The sequence below is a fragment of the Uloborus diversus genome, chromosome 2 (genome assembly GCF_026930045.1).
Source record: "Uloborus diversus isolate 005 chromosome 2, Udiv.v.3.1, whole genome shotgun sequence".
Classification (NCBI taxonomy): domain Eukaryota; kingdom Metazoa; phylum Arthropoda; class Arachnida; order Araneae; family Uloboridae; genus Uloborus; species Uloborus diversus.
In genome coordinates, this window is record NC_072732.1 from 81,184,288 (window position 1) to 81,206,838 (window position 22,551).

The 22,551-nt window shown below is 31.1% G+C and overlaps 1 protein-coding gene across 3 annotated transcripts in view; it reads left to right on the plus strand.

Annotated features, from left to right (window-relative positions):
• The window catches only part of LOC129235256 (MAP/microtubule affinity-regulating kinase 3-like), a 174,350-nt gene that overhangs the window by 35,649 nt on the left and 116,150 nt on the right, over window positions 1-22,551 (plus strand). For all 3 annotated transcript variants that reach the window (XM_054868968.1, XM_054868969.1, XM_054868970.1), the window contains exons 5-6: window positions 12,477-12,530; window positions 12,891-12,939. In XM_054868968.1, the coding sequence (XP_054724943.1) occupies window positions 12,477-12,530; window positions 12,891-12,939 (103 nt within the window). The remainder of the gene's footprint in view (window positions 1-12,476; window positions 12,531-12,890; window positions 12,940-22,551) is intronic.

A 22,551-nucleotide genomic window follows, 5' to 3' on the forward strand; every position in this document is an offset into this window, starting at 1 on the left:
TTTGTACTTAAAAACTTGGTGTCAGTGTTGGCTAATAAGATTTTTAGGTCTGGTTTATTTTATACCAAGGTGGAATTAGTCACTAATATTTCAGCTGGAAGTGCTTGAAAAACAAGGGTTCATTTTTTTTTTATTTACTTGAAAACATTGAAAAAGTTTTAAAACTTTGAAAAAGTTTCTTAGTGCTTAAATTCTTTCAAAAATCATTGGATTGTGCTTAAAACTTTTAAAAAAGTATTTTACTAATGCAATTTTCTGAATATGCGTTCTATTTGCAACATCGCGAAAAATCGCTTCCATGTTTGGGATTTCAATCCTTTTGCATCTTGTAAATATTTTTAATTTATTTTCAATTGGAAGCTATTTTGACACATGATGCCTCAGATAAATTTATTTTTTAATTTATTTCGATGTCTAAAAAAGGAATTATTTTGGAAACCATAACAACATTGAACTTACCCGGATTTTCAGGATTTTTTTTTTTTGAAATTTCAATCTTTTTTGCCTCCTGCAAATATTTAAATATTTTGGCTAATCAAATGTTATTTTTGCATATGCTACCTCAGATTAGCATAGTTTATGTTTAATTTTAGTAAAAAATTAATAAATTTATTTTATGGGAAACATCCCAATGTTGAACTTACTCAGAATTTACAGAAAATTGCTTCTCATGTTTGAAATTTCAATCTTTTTGAATCTTGCAAAATTTAAACATTTTGGCTAATCAGATGTAATTTTCATATATATGCTACCTTAGATTAGCATATTTTATGTTTAATTTTAGTAAAAAATAAATGAATTTATTTTATGAGAAACATGTGAAAATTGATCTTAATTCACGAAAATTTGCTTCCCTTATTTGAGGTTTCAACCCTTCAGCATCTTGTAAATATTTTATTTTTGCAATTAAAAATTGTTTTGACACATGCTGCATCAGATTAGCTTGTTTTATATTATTTTTTAATAGCTAAAAAATTAATTACTTTTGTTTTGTTTAATTACATATAGTGTTGTAAAATACCTGGGTATTTATTTTTAGGGGTAAATACCCAGGGTATATACCCGGGTAAATACCCAAAATGGGTATTTACCCGGGTATTTATTTCAGAAATTTATATTCGACTAAAATACTTTTCTGTCTATTTCACTATGTATATATATAACCAACCATATACAAAACAATAAATTTTTGCCCAAAATTGGTACTTTTATCACATATTTAAAGAATTATTGTGTGAAACAACTTAGCAATCTAATATGATATTCACATTAAATGTGTTGAATATGCCTAATCAATGTTGATAGCCAAATTTCAGATATAAAAAGCCATTCTACAAAAAGTAAAAAGCTTAACTGGTTATAAAAAAAAGCAAACATCATTTTTTTTAAGGTTCTAGTCTTTACAACCCAGTAATATGTCCCTGCATGGCATGAGCACTTAAAATTCACAAAGCCACTTCTACTATTACACTTTTTCCACGTAAATTTCTCCACCATAACAAAATATTCATACTGTCTAATCCTTCCCACAATATTTTCCTTCCTCATATCCCAGTCTTTTTCCTATAATGAACAAGTTCAGTCTTCAGTTGAACAATATCTAATTTCATATGCTTCACAACTTGATAAACGTTAAACCATTGGGCAGATCAGGTGGTTTCAGATCCCTGCCTTGCATCATTGGATCCAAAATATCTGCAGCAAGATGAATTGGACCAATGCCAAATTCTTTCCTTTCTTGAAACTTATTCAAAATTTCTCTTTCTTCATTTTTTTGAAAAGGGGACATGGGAAGCTGTTCCAGTAATGTAATCTGTAATTTGTTGAACTGCCTATAGACCAAATGTATTTGCAGATCATTTAACTCAAGAGGTAAAATCAACTTCACCATTGGTTCTAAAATATGAACCATTTTATCAACATGAAGCCAAAAAACTTCATCATCTAGGAGCCTTTTCTTAAATTCACTGGACAACTGTGATTCACTGACTGCTAGAGTTTGAAGTACAAACTTGTTAGCTTTTAAGCTTTGGAAACAGTACAAATAACTGCCCCATCTAGATTTTCACTGGAAGTTTTAAAAAAGTAGCAGATTTCACCACCTCTTGGTTTTGAATTTTGACGAACATTGCTTGTAATACACAGCTTTGTTTTATCGTTTTCACAATTTCAATTGTATGCAACAGAAAAAGTGATTTACACTGGAAATTTTTTTTTTTTTTGCTTATTAATGTGAAAACTGTTTTATAATTGCCACATTATCACTTAAACAGCAATTAAATAAATAACATTATAGTCTTAATAACTTCTCAGTTTATTCTTCCAAACATCCCTCATGCTTTTTTTTTTTCGTTTTGGATATGACTAACCTAGATTGTGACTTTGAAATCCTGAAGTTCATCATTGAATTGCTTATACTTCTCCAATTATGGCATTGAAAAGAAAGATTCTTTGGTTCACGGTGTGTTTCTTTCATAATTTCATCAAGTCTTTCAATAAAAAATATTATAAACTGTGTAATACATATGTATGTATCAGTTTTATCAATTATTTCATATTTAGATTTTTTTTTTAAAAATCCCATTCACTTTTTGCATTTTTTTTGTAAAATACCCAGTTTTGGGGTATTTACCCAAAAAATATTTACCTACCCGCTGGATATTTACCCGATCCACATCACTAATTACATATAGACTTATTTAATTTTGCAATTTTAATTTTAATTTATCATTAGCTAATTCTTGGTTATTACAGATTTTTTGAAAAATTTTTAAATTTCATTATGAGCACCTAACATTTTAACTTAAAGTTTGTATTTTAAAGATAAAGTTGAGCTATACAATTTTGTAAAACAATCTATAAGAACATCATTTTCTTATGTTTGTTAAAATAATTAAGGTAGGTAACAGGGGTAATTGTGTTTTGATTATTCACTGGAAATCCAGTTGTGTTTGTTATGCTTTCACCACCCTACTTTCAATTTTCCCCCTTTACCTCAAATGTTCAAAGTTACTACTTTTTTTGAGCTGTGGACACTTGGAACAGCTTACCAGAATAGGCTGTAATCAGTAAAGGGGTAGATAGCTTAAGGAGGGTCATTGATCTTCATTGGGGTCCAATAAATTGACTAGCCTAGCTAGGCCCATTGCCTGTTGCTGGTTATCAACAGGTACTGGGCCTGGTATTTATCTGTATAATATTTTGACTTCATAAATTATTTTAACATAAGAAATGAATTGTATGTATATCAAAAGTAACTTAATAGTACCACCGGAATAACCGCCCTAATATGTGTATAAACCACTATCAATATTGGAAATAATCTCCTGTCTAGCTGTTCCATTGAATTTAGGTGTTATGGTTTCTTCCCACTAAAGTTAAAAGCATTCATTAAAAGTGTTTTTTAATTTTTGGCTTGCAGATTTTATAAATTATACTTCTTTGAATGTGAAGATTGCAAAATTAAACCTCATGGGACCTGCTCTTCTTTATGACCGAGCTTTTCGGAAATTTGCAGAAAAACTTTCGACACAGATCTTTTTCTTATCAAAGGTCTCTTGTTGTAGAAAAGGATTTTTTGTTTTCTTTTACCTTTTTTATATTATTACCTATTTATATGTTTGCATAAAGGGAAATCTGCATGCAATATTTTTAGAACAAATTTATGGTTTTGCCTTGAAAAGTACTTGAAAAGTGCTTGAATTTTTTTCTCCCTAAAGGGTGTGTGAACCCTGTGACCAAATACTTCTAAATCAAATATTTTCCTGGGTGCCCTTGACAGTCATGGGAAATCATGGATTTCAACTATGATCGAATTTGGTGTTGAAAAGTCAGGATTTTCAGAAAAAAAATGCTCAAAGTATCATATCAGAGTTTTTTCTGAGAAAAAAATTGTATACGTTTAAATTTTAACCTACAAATCGTCAAGTGATTTTAATTTTTACCTAAAAACTTTTTTTCCGGAAAAGAAAAGGAAATTCACAATAATTTCTTTTTCACAAAAATAAAGAAAATTCAGAAATATTTTGCTTTTTCACAAAATGGGGACTCAAAAAATAAAACCTGGATTGACCCCTGATATTACTGTGTGACATATGACTTTGATTTCAGCATAGCACATGGAAAGATAATGTGCATGTTTTAACAACTTATAAAACTTTAAGTTCGGCTTTTACTGCATCGTCAAGTGATAACATAATTAGAACAGAACTTTTATTCACGAATTTCATTCTGGAGCACAGCTTTCCCATCGCAGTATCAGATCATGCAAAACTTTCATTAAAAATATGTTCCCGGACTTGTAGGTAGCAAAGAAAGTACGGTTGTGCTCAGACGGAAACAACTGCTATCATAAACTGCTTAGCAGGGAACACTGCTCAAGAGCTGTCACAAAATTTACAGCATAGTAAATAAGTATTTGAATTCTTTTCTTGAATGAGAGTGGGAACCCTGGAATAGCAATGTACAAAATGCAATGCAAAAATTTAATTGCACAAAATGCTTGTGATGTGAATGTGTTTTGCTTGTGAAAATATGTTTTAAAATTCCAAACTTGATTATCTGAAGGTTCTTAATTTGGATTCAAATTAACTGATTTTATAATAAAGGCATTTGAAAGTAGAAGGCATTTGTAGTAGTCTTTTTGTTGAAATTTAATTTATTGCACATTTTAAGTATTGTTACAGTTGCTGCTGTTTTCAAAAAAAAAAAAAAAAAACATTCATTTATGTTTTTTTAAAAATTATTTTGAACTTGTAAAACTAGAAAGAATCTTCAGTGAGCAACTTATGTATAGAGATTGATTATGGACGCCACAACAGACAGTCAAGAATTAGATTAGGATTACAATTATTTTAAGATTTGTGTACACCTACAAAAAATTTCGTCTAATTTTTTTTATTTTTAAAGAAGAACGCCTTTATGTTATTTAGTACAAATTAAAGTTTTACGCTCTTTTTCTTTTTGTAAAATTGATTTTTTTGTGTGTATTTTTAGACATATTTATGTGCATGTATTGCACTTATGTTAGGTAGGAGTGTTATTACATGTTTATAATCGAATGGTAATGTTGCATTTTGAAAAAAAAAATGTCATACTGGCTAGCCTTGTTATAAAAATTCCTGTATATCCTTTTTTTTTAAAAAACGTTCCTATATTTCGAAAAATTCCTATATTGTTTTCAGAAAACTCCTATATTTTCCATCGAGTTCCTATATTTTTTTCAGAAAATTCCTATATTTTCCTATATTTTTGTCGGCAAATGTCACTTCTATTCCTGAATATGGAATAGAAACAGAACAAAATCAAATTTTCGAAAAATCGCTAAAAGGTGCACACCCTTATGCTACAAACTAATTCCTTGCCAAATTTCATGAAAATCGGCCTAACGGTCTAGGTGCTATGCGCGTCACAGAGATCCTGACAAACAGAGAGATATCCAGACAGTTAGACTTTCAGCTTTATTATAAGTAAAGATAAAGAAGACAAAAAAAAAAAAAAAAGCGAAAATGGGAACAAAAAAATAGTTGGAGAATTTTATAAGAAAATTTGCCTGATTGGGGGGAAAAAAAATTTCAAGAGACAAAAATATCAGAGGAAGTCGATTCATTTTATGAAAATATTGGTGGAAAAATATTTTTTGAATTTGGGGAATTTTGATAGAAAACATCGCTTTTTGGGGAAAAGTTCGAAGGGAATTGAGGGAAATCTTGATTTGACCATCTGGCAAGATTGGTGATATGAGCCAAAAACCTTCAAAAAAAAATTTACATTTTTGAAAAAAAATGCTTATCTCCGTGGGTATAAGAGATACTTTCATGAAAATATAAAAAATTGTAGATAGGTTTTTAACTTATTTCTGAAATTTATTGCTTATTCCCAGCTATTTGCAATGAAAAATGATCGAAAACCTTTTTTTGTTTCCTCAATTTGTTGTTCATCCCTTTAATGAATAGTAGGCTTCATTTTTGTTGGAAAATGGCGGCTGGAGTATACCTTTTAATATATGTATGTATATATATGTGTATGTATATATGTGTATGTATGTATATGTATGTATATATATACATTGGTGGACAAGATTAAGAGATGAGAAGCATTTTCCTAAATATCTCGAGAAATACTGGACAAAAATTAATGAAATTTGGTATGGATATGACTTATAATGTCATTGGCAAGAGTTATTACCAACAGTTCAATGTGGACTGAACTTCATGATGAAAGAGGGCGATGAAAGTGAGGCTTGTATGGTGTATGGCCACCTTTAATATGGTGTGTGGTCAGTTCTGACCGATAGACAGCATGCACAACGAGTATACATGCTGTTAATAAGAGAGTTAAGGAGTGCTTGTGGAAAAACCTCCCACTCTTCCAAACTAGAGCAGTTTTAACTCCGGAATGGTTCTGGGTGTGGGTTGACGTATCGCAATAGCCCTCCCAAGAGCATCCCAAGCATGTTCAATGGGGTTAATGTCAGGAGATCTGGCTGGTCAATCCATTTGATGAATATCTTCGCTTTTCAGATACTCCTCAACCAGGACTGCTCTATCTGGTCTAGCATTGTCGTCCATAAAATGAATTCAGGGCCAACAGCACTCCTGAAAAGACGCACATAGGGTTGTAGGATCTCCTCCCTGTACCTCTGGGCATTCACAGAACCAGTGTCAAGCACATGGAGTGGTGTGCGGGTGTCTTGTATGATCCCTACCCAAACCATCACTCATCCATCAGCATAATGGTCCCTTTCCATGATGTTACTGGGATGGTTTCAGGTTCCAAGTTCTCTCCATATGAATATTCACCAAGAATCAGGTTGTAGACAGAATCTGGACTCGTCTGTGAAAAGAACGTTTGCCCATTGGAGCTGCATCCAGTTTTTGGTGCTGTCTGCACCATTGTACACTCTTTTGTGGGAGTGAGTGAATGGGATGCAAATGGTGGGTTTCCTGGCATACAACCCTCTTTCACTGAGCCTCCTGGTAAACTGTCTTGCTTGAAACTTATGTTCCTGTGGCAGCAGCGGGGTTCCTAGACGGTTGCGTCACTGTAGACATCCTCTGGTACTTGGCTATAAATAACAAATACTGGTTTTTATTGGGCATTGTTGCTCTCGGACGACCATGTCCAGGTCTTCTGGACACTGCGCCATTTTTTTCTGACTCCACAAATTCGAAATGACGCTTCGAGTTACACCCAATTCTTTAGCAACCCGAGCTTAGGATATGATATAAATATACCCAAAATAAGTTATTTTAGGTATCAATTGTATTAACTACAGTAGACTCTCGTTTTACGCGGGGGTTACGTTCCACAGAAATGCCGCGTAAATTGAGACTAGTGTTAAAATAAGGGTTTGGTTTCGTAGATAAGAAAATACTTCATTCTAGTGATGACTAATTGTATAACAAGTTTAATGGGTATTTATATCAACTTTTATGCACAACATGTATAAAGAAACCATTAATTAATTTCGTATTCTGTTTATAAAGAGGAGCTGTCTATGATAATCTTTTGGCAGTCATTAAGAATTTTTCTCTGTAATTTTTTGCAGAGCATTAACGCATCCATAATCACTTGCGTCATTTCTATGATAGTCTTCCTTCACTAACAAATTAGAAAGATCATTTCTATTGTCTAGGAATGGCTTAAAATTTTCAATGTGAGCGTTTTTGGTTGTGCGTCACCAACGTCGGTATCCTCGTTGCTTTTGTCGCTCATAAAAGCTATTCTTTCCAGTGAGTTATTAACTGTGTGAGTTTAATAACTTTACTTCTGGAAAGAGCTCTGGAACCAATCGCATAAAATGTCTCCAGTGGCCCAAGCTCGATTATTCGCATGCAAAAATGCTGTTGATTATGCGTAATCTGCAATCTTTAGAAGTTGAATTTTGAAAGAAGGGAAATTTTTATCTACAGTCGACTCCCGCTACAACACGATCCGACTTACGCGAAATGGCCATAATGCGATTTTCCCCCCCCAGTAAAGAATTTTAGATATAACAAGAATTCCTCGCCCGCAACACGAAAATTTTCGGAAGGGAATCATGGTGTGTAAGTATCGGCTTTGTTACTGGCTTCCAAAAAAAAAAAAATTTCGTGAATGGACCTTCATACCTTTAGCATCACTGAGAGTGGAATTTCTCACACCGTACTGCTCTGATACATCGCTTATACAAATAACTGCTCCTCATTTTCAATTTTTTTTAAATTCTAAATATGAAAGTTGTGGAAATATGACACCTAAGAGTGATGTTTTATCTTATGAAGATCGAAAAAAAAGATAAAGTTTCTGACAGTTAAAGAAAAGCTAAAGATTATGTGATTGAACAACTATAAAATGCGTCAAAGGTAGCACGACAATTAGGTATGAGTGAATTGTCCATTTGTGTAATTAAAAGTCAAGAAAAGGAAATCCGTAAAAGTTCACCAAGTAGTATCTAAGAAAAATGCAAAAAATATGAAAATGGAAGCTGCTCTTGTATTGTGAATTTAAGAAAGCATGGATAGGGGTGTTGCCATAGATGAAAACGTTATAATAGAACCAGCAAAGCAATTGCATTTAAAAATATATTCAAATTATCAATTTGATCACGCAACTTAAATCATCAACATCTTCATTTTCTAAAGTTACAAGTAAAAAACTAGTGTGCATTTGTTAATCTTACTTCATACTGTATGTACCGTACTAGATTATTTTATGTCTTTTTTGCATCGTAGCAGTATTTTATGTTGAATAAAACGGTTTTTTTTATTTAAAATGTATATAAAATTCAGTTTTAAGAAACAGTAATGTATGGTTAAGAAATGGTTTTTAACAGTTTGAGGGGGTGTTTACAAGTGTATAAAACAATTGGGTATGCTTATAACAGGGTTCGTACGCTCCTTCAAAACTCCTCCAATACTCCTTCATTTAGGAAATTTTTTTGAAGGGCCCTTCAAACTCCTTCATTTTGGTTTGAACTCCTTCAAAACTCCTTCTTTCTTACTTCAAGACATAATTTTCCTCTATGACACTAGCTTGAAATACTTCGGTTGACAACTTACCTTTGTCACAAGGATGAAGGTATAAGAGCGATTTTAATGTAATAATTTCGTATATATATATATATATATATATATATATATATATATATATATATATATATATATATATATATATATATATTTCAATAAAGATGTGATTTACAAATTGATCATTGAAGTTATAAAAGTTTAAGGTTAAAATGTTTTAGATGACTAAGACACTTCATAAATGAAGTAAACCATGCTTAAATGGTGTTTGGCTATTTTTTCAAGTTTTATGATTATTGCTTTTCCCTCCACCCCACTCTCAGCTGCAAAAGTCAGTTTGTCTAATTGTTATTTAAATATTTAAAAATACCGAAGCAGATGTACTATATTAAGTGATTGTGTTTTAAAAAAAACAATTGTTTAGCAAATCACCGTTATGATATGAGTCATCCACAAGTGATGTTATGCCTTGAGGGGGAGACGGGTTCATAAAAATGTGACAAGGGGAAGAGAGAGTGACAAAAAGTAACATCATGCAGTTATTATAACAATATGTTTATAAAAAATATGACATGTGATAAGAGGAGGAGTTTGATAAAGTGTGACACTTTGTGGCAAAGGAGAGGAGGGTCAAACATGTTGAAAAAAAGTGTGACATTATTTAGGGACATACAGCCCATTATTACTCCTTCAAAATCTCATTTTACTCCTTCAATACTCCTTCATTTTATTTCTGAAATTGAGTACGAACCCTGTATAAAAGTTTTTACACGTACCCTTTTCCACAATGCAAAATTTCGACTTACATGAGGGGCCTTGGAACGCATCCCTCGCGTAAGTCGGGACTCGACTGTATTTGCATTGTCGCATCCGCATAAAACCAAAACTCATCCGTGTGAAATAAAAGTGTCAAATCTTAAACCGTGTAAAGTAAGCCCGTGTGAAACAAAGGTCTACTGTATATAAATAAATTTTAAAATATGCATTTATTAGTAAAAGAGCAGTCATAATCAGTTTAAATCTCCAGTACCACTTGTTGCAATATGACATAGAAAAAATATTTAAAAATCTAATTCCTTTAATAATAAAATTTGACAAAAGTAAATGTATTGAAGATTAGGGTTGGCACATTTTTGCCAAAAACAGAGGGAGGGAAAGGGGATAGTCAGAACTGTCTTGGCAGAAATATTTCAATATTTGCTAAAGTGGCAAAAATAGAACCGATTTATTTATGGGGATTGGATGTATAGTTTAATATTATAGTAATTTTAACTATATATTCAGTGTGTATTTCAAATTCTAGTATGATGTTTCTTTTGTATATTATGTAAATTTTCTGTTTTCCTATACAAGCCAAAAACACATGAAAAAAAGTAATTTTCAAATAATACTTTATAAATTCATGCTATTTTAACAAAACGGCATGAAATTATTGTTCAAAGCTAAACAATGTCTTTTTGAATTATTTTTTATATTTCCTGCTGTTTAGGATGCAGATCTTGTCCAAATTTTCTGTCTGATTTTGAAATATAATATATTTTTCCTGTTGAAGTTATTTGCAAATGCTTAAGGAATAATAGAATTGCAAAAGTTATTAAACTAAATAAAAATAAAAGTTTTTGCCCCCTCTTAAAAAAAAGCTAACTAATTTAATCTGAAGCTTTTATTTTACATTAATAAGGTGTAACATATGCTCATTCAATTCTGATTCATAAGTTATATCAATTGTTAATTCTTTCCCTGTTATGGTGAAAGCCAAGAGCAGGATATTCTCCGAATCAGGTGCAGGATTGCTCAATTCTGCTCTCTTTCTCTGGTCTCATAACATAATGTTTCAAGTTCATTATATTTGATTGAACCAACAAACAATACATAATGACAACATTTCATAACAAAATTTGTTTGGCAGTCAAAGTGTTTGCCAAAATAAAGTCCTATGCATGTTTTAATGCATGTCTATAATTAATGCTACAAATTTACTGCTATTACACGTAATACATTACACATAAATCAGATGTTCAGGTATGGAAATCAGAAAAACTGAATGCAAAGCTTACATAATGTATGTCTTAGGTTTGAAAATACAGTAAAATCCTTTCTAAGAGTAGCCCTTCTTATGCAGAAGTTTTTAATCCACCAACATGAAGACATACCCTCAAATTCAGATAAATCACTATTTTTGGAGTGATTTACATTGATATATCCTTTTTGCTAACAAATTACTTCAGGAATTAAAAGTTAAATTTCAAGACCAAAATATAATTGAATATTTAAAAGTTTGTTATTTAAAAAGTTAATGAAACTCACTTGTTTTAAAGAGCTCTGCAGTAAGAGCTAAAGAACTAAGCACTTGGCCTTAACGCTGAGTTGCTATTTTGTCGACTTTTTTGTAATAAGTCCGGGGTGCCGAAAGAAACTGGACAAAGCTGGACAAAATGAAAGATGTCCATTATAAATGCTATTACATGCATTATAATTTATTTTAATACGCATTTGATTTATTAACACACTTGCATAAACTTCAAATGATCTTACTTTTTTATTTTCATTTTAAAATATTTTACAATCAATTGTTTATATACATATTTATGTGTGTTATTTTTATATTAAAATATTACTTGAATAGGAAAAATCTATATAATTATTTATTTTCAAACTTCAAATTTTAACTCAAAACTTTCAGTTTACTGATGAAGTAGACGAAATGAACAAAATGACATTTTGTTCGGGACGTTTTTTTTCCAGGCTTTTTCCGGTGTTTTTTTCTGGGTTGGCCAAAATAGGACAACCCTGCCTTAACGGATAAAAAGCTACTTTAGTTAGAAATTTTCCAAAGAGGCTTAACAATTTTGTTTAGAGCCAGCATGAAATTGAAACCTGTTGTCATACGGAACCAGTATTATGTCAGATTAGGTAGTGACTTTGGATAAAAAATTTGCTAAAGAAAAGTAGCATGTTGTTTTTTTTAACTTCACATTTAAAAAACATTTATTTAAAAATATGTAGAGATCATCTTGTTTCCAAACACAATGTCAAATCGTCTACTAGATGTTGAAATTAAGGTTTCAAAATTCATTACAGACAAATAGATTTAAAAGCGTTTGATCAATGAGATGTTAAATGCTAAAGGTAATAGAAATTGCCCAAAACTGCTGATGTTTTAGATGCAGCTTTCATGGCATTGGATTCAAAAAAGGATATGGCAGAGTGGAATTTTGTGGCAGTAATGAATCCGAAAGTCTGCTGTCGTTTGTGCATCAAGCAGGGTTCAGAAGAGCTAATTGATGTAATATAACTTGATTAAATACTGAGAATTATATATATATATATATATATATATATATATTATGGTACTTCGCAGAGGGGTTTTACTTTATATGCTTACCAATATTTTGTTAATTGAATTTTTTAAAATATTTGTACAACATTTTAACGTGTTAGGTATTGAAATTGGTTTTATTATAACAGGTGGCTATCAAAATAATAGATAAAACTCAATTGAATCCATCCAGTTTGCAAAAGGTAAGTGATTATAGCATCTCTCTCTAGTACATAATTAATATTCTATATGTTTTAAACTATGCTAGTGAATTTTTTCTTTTTTTTTGAAAGTAATGATAATTTGTATATTAGCTTACTGAACATTTTTGTAGTACATTTTTATATTAGTTATATACATGCTTGTCAAAAGTTTTAATTTTGAACTAATTTTTGTGTAACAACTAAATGATTTTTTTTTAAAAAAGAGAAAATGCCATGTAAATAAAATTGTTCATTCAGAGTATAGCAAACATTGCAAGAGTTCTCAGATTTTGCTCAAACCAATTTATTTGAGCTCTTAACTTTTGTATGGTGGTATTAAATTTGGTTACATTTTTATAGCTTTTTCGAGAAGTAAGAATCATGAAAATTTTGGATCATCCCAATATTGGTAAGAGATTTTTTCATTAATCAGTATCTGTTACATTTCACCAAATTTTGATCTAAATTTTAGATTAATAATTGCATTTAGTATACCAGCTAAGCAAAAGATTTAATTCAAAATTGGTACTTTTAACTTGAAAGTGAACAACTTTTATTTCAGTGAATTTGCAGTCATATCTAAAAGCGATGTGAGCATTACCATGCTGGAATTATTTTAAGAAATGATCTATTGCTCAAATTCACAAGTAACTGGTTTATTGAAACAGGAACTCACTCACTACTGTGAGTAAGAAAATAACATGAAAAAATGCTCATTCAAATGTTAAAAGCAGTTTCTTTACCTTACAAATTATATTGTTGACAGTTAATTTTGTTTTAAGTTGATAAATGGTGCATATGCAACATAGAAGATCTTGGAATGTACTGGATTTTCATGTTCCCACGAACTAAGCATGTGTAGTAAAATGAGTAACATAGATAAAGTTCCTCTCTCAAAAAGAGTTTGCCAAAGATGAAAATAAACCATAAAAGCTGGCCGGCAAAAATGGATACGCTTTACTTACAGGAACTTAATATATTAAAAAATCATGTTTTTTCTTTATCTTTAAAAATAGATCGCTAAGGATGAATAAAATAATCATACTTGCCTCATAAGAATCTTTTTCTGGTAAAAATAATTAACTGTAATATTATATTTAAAGTTTCAAATATAGGGTGCATTATCTTATATCTTTAAACGAGCAATTCTTGTGGGTGTATATATATTTCTTACCTCGGAAACGGCTCTAACAGGGTTTAAGCTGGGTTCAAAAGTTCTTTAGCATAAAAGCTGAAATTGATGGAAAAATGTTAGCAAAATGCTAAAATGTTACGCATTCTCATATATTTATATATGCCTCAGCGTGTTTCATCTCCAGTTGAAAATAAAATTCATATTTCATTTGTGACATCCTTGAAGAAATAAGTACAACAGCAATTTTTTTAAAACATAAAATAAAAAAAGAAAACATGATTGGTGTTTAGAACGTTGCAGTCCCCTCCTCCTAATAAAGCAGTTATTGGGGGGACATAATGCTGGATAAGACTAATAGTTATTGAACTTAATTGTAGTTTAAACATCTTAGCTAAGATTTAAGAAAGATTAAGTTGGTTATCGCCATGCATGCTTCCTCTCTAAGATCATACATTTCTTCTTTATTTAAAAAACTAATTTATTTTTTATTTGAGCAAAAAAGTGAAAATGCATTGCTTTATTTTCGCAATTCAGATAGTGTTTTCGCATTATGCGAAAAATGCGACCGTAGCAGAAACCCTGGGCTCTAACGATTTGGATGAAATTTTGGATTTAATTGTAGTTTTGTGTTCTAAGTTCATCTACATCAGTGTTTTTTCTGTAAAAACGCGATTTTTTACAAAAAACAGTTTTTTAATATTAAGTCAAATTGAGTTAAGCCTTGAAGTAAACTGTGAGTTGACGCATCAGGCAGACGATTTGAAACCATAAACAATGAAAATTTGTCTCTTCTCGCTGTAAAATTTTATACTTGCTTAGGGTTGCCAGGCTTGGCTGATATTGGCCACTTTGGCTAATTTCAAACACACTTGACTGAAAACAAATTCAAAAGTATTATGTAAGTCGATGTAAGGTTTTTTTTCTTTTTTAAGTGAAACTATTGCTTGACCATCCTATTTTATTTTATTTATTTATTTTCTTTTTACACTTCAAACAGTTTAACATGTTTTTTAAATCACGCAGCTAAATTTTATTTCGAAGACGTGTATGTCTTGAGATTGTTTATGTTTTGTTAAGACAGTTGTTATCATTTGTTGGAATGGTTTGTGGATCATCAGTTTTGATGGATATCATGCTGTATGTAGCATTTTCTGGCGTAAAAACTAAAAGTACTTATTCAAAAAGAAAATCTCGATTGGGATAAAATCGGGAAACGCATCATAGTATGAGAGGAAGTATTCGGTTAAAAACCGATTTCACCATAGCAAAACTAAGGTCAAAATATTTTAATTACTGACAAGAAAATTGTATAGTGGAAACATACGTTACAGATAGTTTAAAGCAAAATGTTGATTTAATTACATTCAGAATCTTCTTTGTTTGGTACTTTAGTGTTATAAGAAGGTCGAGTACATAATATTTCGTTAACATGAAGCTTTTCAAATATATTTGGAAAAGTATTGAACCTTAAAAAACACAATTTGACAAAAAAATAATTCTTTTAAACCGAGCGAGGCTCGGTCGTCCAGGTACTGAAAGTAATGAGAAAGGTTTTTCTGACATGAGTTCATCGGAGCGTGTTTCAACTGGTGGGGACAGTAGCAAGGTCGCCCTTCCAAAGACGACTAAACTCAGTTTGCTCCTTACCAGTCAGAGCTTTAGGAAATTGTTCCGTGTAAAACCTGTTTTTGCACTTTGTAATATGGGGTGTTTTTCCTCATGTCGTAATGCCAAATTAAGTATTTCAAGTTGAGAACAATATTCAAATTTTAGGAAAATATTTTTTTAATTAGAAAAATGGGTATAATACCAGAAGAATAAGAAAGAAATATGGGACAAGATGTCCTGCCTAGAAGTAAACAAATTAGTCAAAAATAGTGCTAATATATATATATATATATATATATATATATATATATATATATATATATATATATATATATATATATATATATATATATATATATAAATGGATGTATGTTTGTGGGTGTGTGTTTATGTTCCTTATACAAATCCAGTTTTCCTCGGATTTCTTTCAAATTTGGCGCAAACGTAAATTGTTGCTCATGAATTCATATAGGCGGGTTTTTGGAAATTTTTTTAAAAAGAACCTAAGAGGTCTAAATTCATATTTTGAGTCATAAAATTGCTCTTTTCTGCACAAACAAATTTTTGTATAGTTATGAATTTAGTCTAAATGAAAAGCCTGTAAAAAAACTGCCGTAGATTGTTTCTTCAAAGGTTAACCTTAATCGTTAAATTTGTGAACTTTGGTTCAAAGCAAATGAAAATGGTTATCAACATATAACCATTAGGAGATATTTTAAATGCAATTAACACAAAACATGTCCTTAACAATGGCCATGAATGCTGATTTGTGACAAGTGTAGAGCATGTTTAGCAAGAAAGACGAACGAAAAAGAAATACTGTCGTTCAGTGGTTCTTAAATTGCACCCTGCTAAGACACGGGGATGCATTGAAGTCACCACCGGTTGTACTTAATTCGCTTGCTACCTTTCACTAATAAATTTTCAAGTAATATTACCGTAACAATAAACTAAATTTTTGATCAATATTTTCTACATGAACAGCAAAGAAAATACCAAAATGAGATAGGTGTCGATAATGCATTCAATATCGATGTACAATCTTCAACGAATTTAGCATTAGAATACTAAACTTTTATTACAGCGACATCCTTGAAACAGAAATTTAATTTAATATTGTACTATCCTTAAACAAATCAATGCAATATGTATTTGCTCTTTATACTACTCCATGGTTTACCTAATTCGGTTAAACTAATTTTAGCAGAAATCGCTCTAGGTTATCAAAAATCGGATAAAAATACTAATGTGGCAAATGAATTGCAAAATAATCATTTTTGTGCATAGTAGCAGAGCTGGAATTTATCTTTTAAGTGGGAGGGGGATAGTCACGGCGTTTATTACATGTACATAAACTACCGTACTAGGATTGCCAATGTGTAGTAAAATCAAAGGCTGTGCACCTTTAGACCCGCAAAACCACATGGAAATTTAATACGGCGGAATTCGTATAGTTTTGGAAGCGTAAGAGTTTAAAGTTTAAAAAAATTCAAAGAAATATTAATTTAAATTTGAACTTAAAAAATGCATAAAATTGCTCAAATTTCTTAACCGTTTAAAACTTTGTTACTTTAACGCTCAAGCAATAGTACACCTGGTGGAGCATCTTCGCAGACTAGAAATAATTTTAAACCAGTTAGCGAATATGATGCAACTTTTGAAACAAAGAGACTGCTACTGAAAAGGGCATAGTGAAATACTGCGCCACAGAATGGAGTTTTTTCTTTTGTCTTCATCGCGAAATAAGTTGAACGAATCTCCATTCCCAATTAAGAGGCTCAGTTAGATGACTTTTATTGTAAAAAATCGAAAAATATTGGAAGTTTGTAACTACTACTAAGCATTTCAACTGTCATTGAAGAAATGCTGTAAGATAAGAATGGACATGTATCAGTGTAATCAAAGCAACTCTCAATCGAAGCAGTGGAGGGATAAGGTTAAACATATTACAGTCGGCCCTCCATATATCGAAGTAGCAAATTGCCGGGGAAAAATTCGATATATAGAAATTTCGATATATAGAAACAATCTGTTTTTATCATAAAAATCTCCTAAAACATTAAAATGAAAGCTCATTTTCGTGTATGAAACCCAATTTCTAATTTATACGAGCATCAGATTAAAAGTTAAGAATTGAAACACTAACAGAAATTACACTTTTGTGTCTTCACACATCTTCATTTTTCGTCAATTCAGCTTGATCCGCAATATTAGGGTATTTTCGTTTTGACAAAAGTGATTGAGAGAAAAAGAAAAAAAACCACAATACTTAACCTGAATGATTTTTACTGAAGTTAAAAGACTAAAAATGATAATCAGCAGACAAAAAGGATAACTTGAAACTGATTTTACAGTGTTACTGGTAATAAGATTTGAAATGAACTTGACGGAATTTAAGAACTTCAGAATGGAGCAACGACATATCTACACACCTCTCAGCCCCAGATTCCAAATGAGTTTCATAGCAACCTTTAGTGAACATAATATTCTCCCCTAACCTTCATTTTTCATGAGACAAACAGTCTAAAGTGGGGAAAAAAAATCTACGAATGTCTCGAGAAAAATTTCGATATATAGAGATTTTTTCGATATATGGAAACAATTTTTCTATGTAATGAACATGGAAACGTGCTGGAATTTCGATATATAGAAAATTTCGATATGTGGAAGTTCGATAAATGGAAGTCCGACTGTATATCTCACGTATAGCCGCAAATTGCAATAGATAAATCTTTAAACCATGACTTCTGTTCTCCAATGAATCATAAGGGCTGGCAATCAAGTGCTTTAAGTATCTCTGAAATTTAATTAATATGGGAAATACATATATCCAATAAAATATGTTACATGCTTAAGGTTGGGTTCACTCAAAAATTCTTCTTGCTGCTGGAAGGGGGACTAAGAACAGAATTTAGGAGCAAGTTTTGAGTTAAATTCACAAATTACAGGGCTCCCAAATGGTCCGCTTTTCCCGCCAAAGTTCGGGTTTTTTTTTAAGGTAATGTCCAATGTAGACCGCTTTTTAACATTTTGGTCCAATTAGTCCGCTTTTATATTGTTTTTACTTAATCATCATATTTAAAAGTTTTTCATTTCGTTAAAAGATACCGTTCACCCCAAACATGTTGCCGCAGCGCGTGTTAAACAAGGTACGTAGGCCCATGAAAAACCTTGAAAAGTTCTTTGAAAAAAAAGAGGTCATATTTTCAAGTGCTTGAAAAAGTAGGAAAAGTTGCTTTATTTCTTGAATTCTTTCAAAAATCATTGTATTGTGCTTGAAATTCTTTTAAAAATATTTCATTAGTGCAATTTTCTGATTTTGACATGTGCTTTCCTTAGCTTAGCTTATTTTTCGTTTAATTTGAATAATTAACGAAGGAATTATTTTGGAAACCATGGCAACATTGAACTTACTCGGACTTTCGTGAAAAAATGCTTCTCGCGTTTGACATTTCAATTCTTTTGCATCTTGTAAATATGTTGATGTTTTCCACAATTGGAAGTTATTTTAATGTATGCTACCTTAGTTTAGCTCATTTTTCGTTTAATTTTAATAATTAACGAAGGAATTATTTTGGAAACCATGGTAACATTGAGCTTACTCGGGCTTCGCGGAAAATTGCTTTTAGTGTTTGAAATTTCAATTTTTTTTGAATCATGTAAATATTAAAATATTTTGCCCAATCGAATAATATCTTCCTATATGCCACCTTAGATTAGCATGTTTTGTGTTTAATTTAGTAGATAATAAATAAATTTATTTTATGGGAAACATGCCAACATTGAACTTGGTTCGTGAAAATTTGCTTCTCTGAGCTTTCAATTGTTTTGCATCTTATAAATATTTTTATATGGCAATTAGAAGTTATTTTGACATGCTACTTCAGATTAACTCAATTTAATTTTTATTTAAATAACTAAAAAAAAAAACAATTTTTGTTGTGTAATTCAAGTTTATTTAGTTTTACAAACTTAATTTTGATTATTAACTTATTTTCAGTTAATACTGTTTTTTTTGAAGGGGGGGGGGAGGAGGATATTAAATTCAAACAATTGAGCACATAACATTTCAAAGTAGCATTTGTTTATGAAAAAAAGTTGAATTATGTAATTTTATGAAGCTGAATTTGTGTACATCATTTCATTGTCATGATGTCTGCTATTTATTCCACCCCCCCTATAAAAGTTCAAAGCACTCATGGCCCTGCAATCATGGAGTATTTTTTTAAATGTAAGCTTAATGATTCTTGAAAATATACTTTGATTATGAAAATTGCAACACTACTTCTCTTTGTGGTTGAGCATTTCAGACATTTTTAGGAAAACTTTCAATATAGTAGATCTGTTTGGTGTGTGATGGATTCATATCGGTTGAAAAGGGATATAATGCTGTTAAGAAGCATTACTGGACAGAAAAACACAAAGATAATTTTAAACTAAAGAAAAATGAAGCACAGCTTTATCTATCCTTCAGTGAGACTACCAGCATCCCTGGTTCAATTCAAAATATATCATTACGCCTATTTAGTTCTAAGGAAGCTGCCTTAAGTGCTGAGCTAAGTGCCTCCCCCCCCCCCATCCCATCCAAATGTTTGTGTAAGTAATATTATTATTTAATGGATAAAAAGATAAGTTGTGCAGAAGGTGATGAAGAAATTGTATCATTAAAAAACTCTCAGTATTCTGTTTAACAAATTATATTCACGGATTTAGAAGCAGGCAGCTAATTTGCCTTTTGGTGCTCCCTTGGGTTTAAATGAATGGTCCTCTCAAGGTCCTCTTTTTAATCCTAACTGGTCCTCTTTAGTCCTCTTTTTGATTGAAAATGGTCCTCTTTTACCCTTTTCTAAAGTTAAAATGTGTTGGGAGCCTTTGAATTAGAAAATGTTGAATCATTTAACTTTTAAAGTTTTTAGATTAAGTTTCAAAATGTGGATTTACATTTCTTTTGATTTGAAGCTGCAGAAAGGGGAACAAAATGTGCAACAATTTTTTGTAAAATATAAGCAAAAGAATTGTTTATTATACAGCTGTAAGTACAAACAAGACTTTTTTTTTTAATTTCATGGCCTGCATATAATTTTTAAAAAAAAGCTAACGCGGATAGTGACCAAAATGTTCACGCCTACTTCTTTCTCTATAATGCAGTTCAACTGACCGATTTTATGTAGTTCGTTATCATGTACAACATTTGCCGCAAGTATCAGGTTTTAAAACTTTAAAATAAAATTTAAATCTAGACAAATTCCCCATCGTTACAAGACAGTGATATTACTGTCTTACTGTCTTTCCTAACAATGAAATCAGAAGTTTGAGATAAATGTAAGAAAATAAAATGTAGCTGACATGCATCTTTTAATGTAAGTAAGCCATTGAATTTTACTCACGACTCTTTCTAGGAAGACATTTCATGATTTTTTCCCAGAATGAAATGTATGTGAAGAGTCTTTGAGTACTATAGCATGCTTTGATGTCTTGGGGTAAACAAAAGGTAAACTTCTAAGGTAGCGTTCTAAGCTAAGGTTTCGTATTCGAAGCATCACTTAAAAGGTTGTCCTGCAAAATGTAAAAAAGACAATCATTTGTCTTAGCATTAAGACATTGGATGTATTGTCCGTCTAATTCAACCGCATACAAAGTGCCAGTAGACACAACGGAATCCCGGCAACATGCCTCATGCTTTTTCGTTTTTACTAGACGTTATTTTTTCTGCAAAGTGGTGTGAGTGCAATTTTTTACCCTCATTTAGTAGAATTCATCCATTTAAATATCTAAAAGATATGTAACATTGAGAAACTAGTAATTTATTAAATTTTAAGGATAACAAAGATAATTTCTCAACATATTGACTAGTTACTCTGATAAAAAATGCTTCCAGTTAATATTAACAAAAATAATGTTTTTACTTAAATTCAGCTGCGTTTCCACCATCATAAGACACCAGTTAAGGATTTTCAAGTTGTACATTTTATCTCAAAGAATCATGAAATTGCATGCAAGGTTAATGAACAATTGGGTTAGTTTAATTTGACACCTTCTGAAAAATGTTTTTCTACATTAATAGTGAGCTTTTGTACAATACATTAAAAAAAAAAAAAGACTTGACTTAAAAGACTTACTCACAAACTGAATAAGTACCTACTATTTGTGACAGTGTAACTTATAGAAATTACAAAAAAATTTTGTATCTTTGATTATAAATTTCCATGAAATTTCTTTCGTAGCTATTTAGTACTATGTATGAGGATATATAAAACTTGTGCACATAAAGGAAACTTGATATCCGTAAGTTTATATCTAGAACTATGTTGCTTTATTTCATTTTGTCAAAAAATCAGTTTTTTTTTTCATTTTTCCCTCTATAAAACATTTTGTTTCAATTTCTGGTTCTAAGCTTGTATAAAATGCTATGTTTATGTTATGGCAATTCTTCATTCCTGATTTTATACCAGGGTGGCGACAGTTCAGGGAAAAGTCAGGGAACTTTATTAATCAGGAAAAAGTCGGGGAAATATCAGGGAATTTCGAAAAAATAACAAAAAATCGGGAAAAATCGATTTTATAAAGAAAAAAAATTTTTTTTTTGCTTTGCTAAATTAAAAATTAAGTAACCTAATTCTCTACACATTTTCCACCAATTATCTGTTCAGAAAAAAAAAGTTAATATTAATGAAATGCGATTATACACTGCCGCATATTTGTGCATCTTTTTTCCTCAGCATCAAAGTATTGCATCTTACTTATTAACCACAGGATGAACTTCCTAAGATTGCTTCTGTGTCTGTAAAGTTATTTATTTTACCTAGCTTGAAGTTTGCTTTCTTTCAATACTGCGTAAAATAAACAACCCTACAGGCAAAGAGGAAACCGTCATTATTGCCTTCGCTCCTTTGCCTTTATTCCATTGTCTCAAAGTAATAAGCGTATTGTAATAAAGATTTCAAGAAGAAATCTTTATTTTTTGAATCAATACTGATAAAAGCTTAAAAGTCATTACTTCTTCATGTTTTTAATGTAATTGCTAAAACTGAACTTTGAATCAAAAAAACTTTGTTTTTTTGCCGTTACAGTCGACTCCTGCTACAACGCGATCCGACTTACACGAAATGGTTATAACGCGATTTTTTCACCAGTAAAGAATTTTAGACTTAACGCATTAGAGTTAAATACAACAATCACCTGTCCGAACCTTTGGGCCTCGGGCAGGGTGTACCTCAGGGATCAGTGTTGAATCCCGTCCTGTTTTCTCTGTACATTACTGGCATTGAAAAACAATTA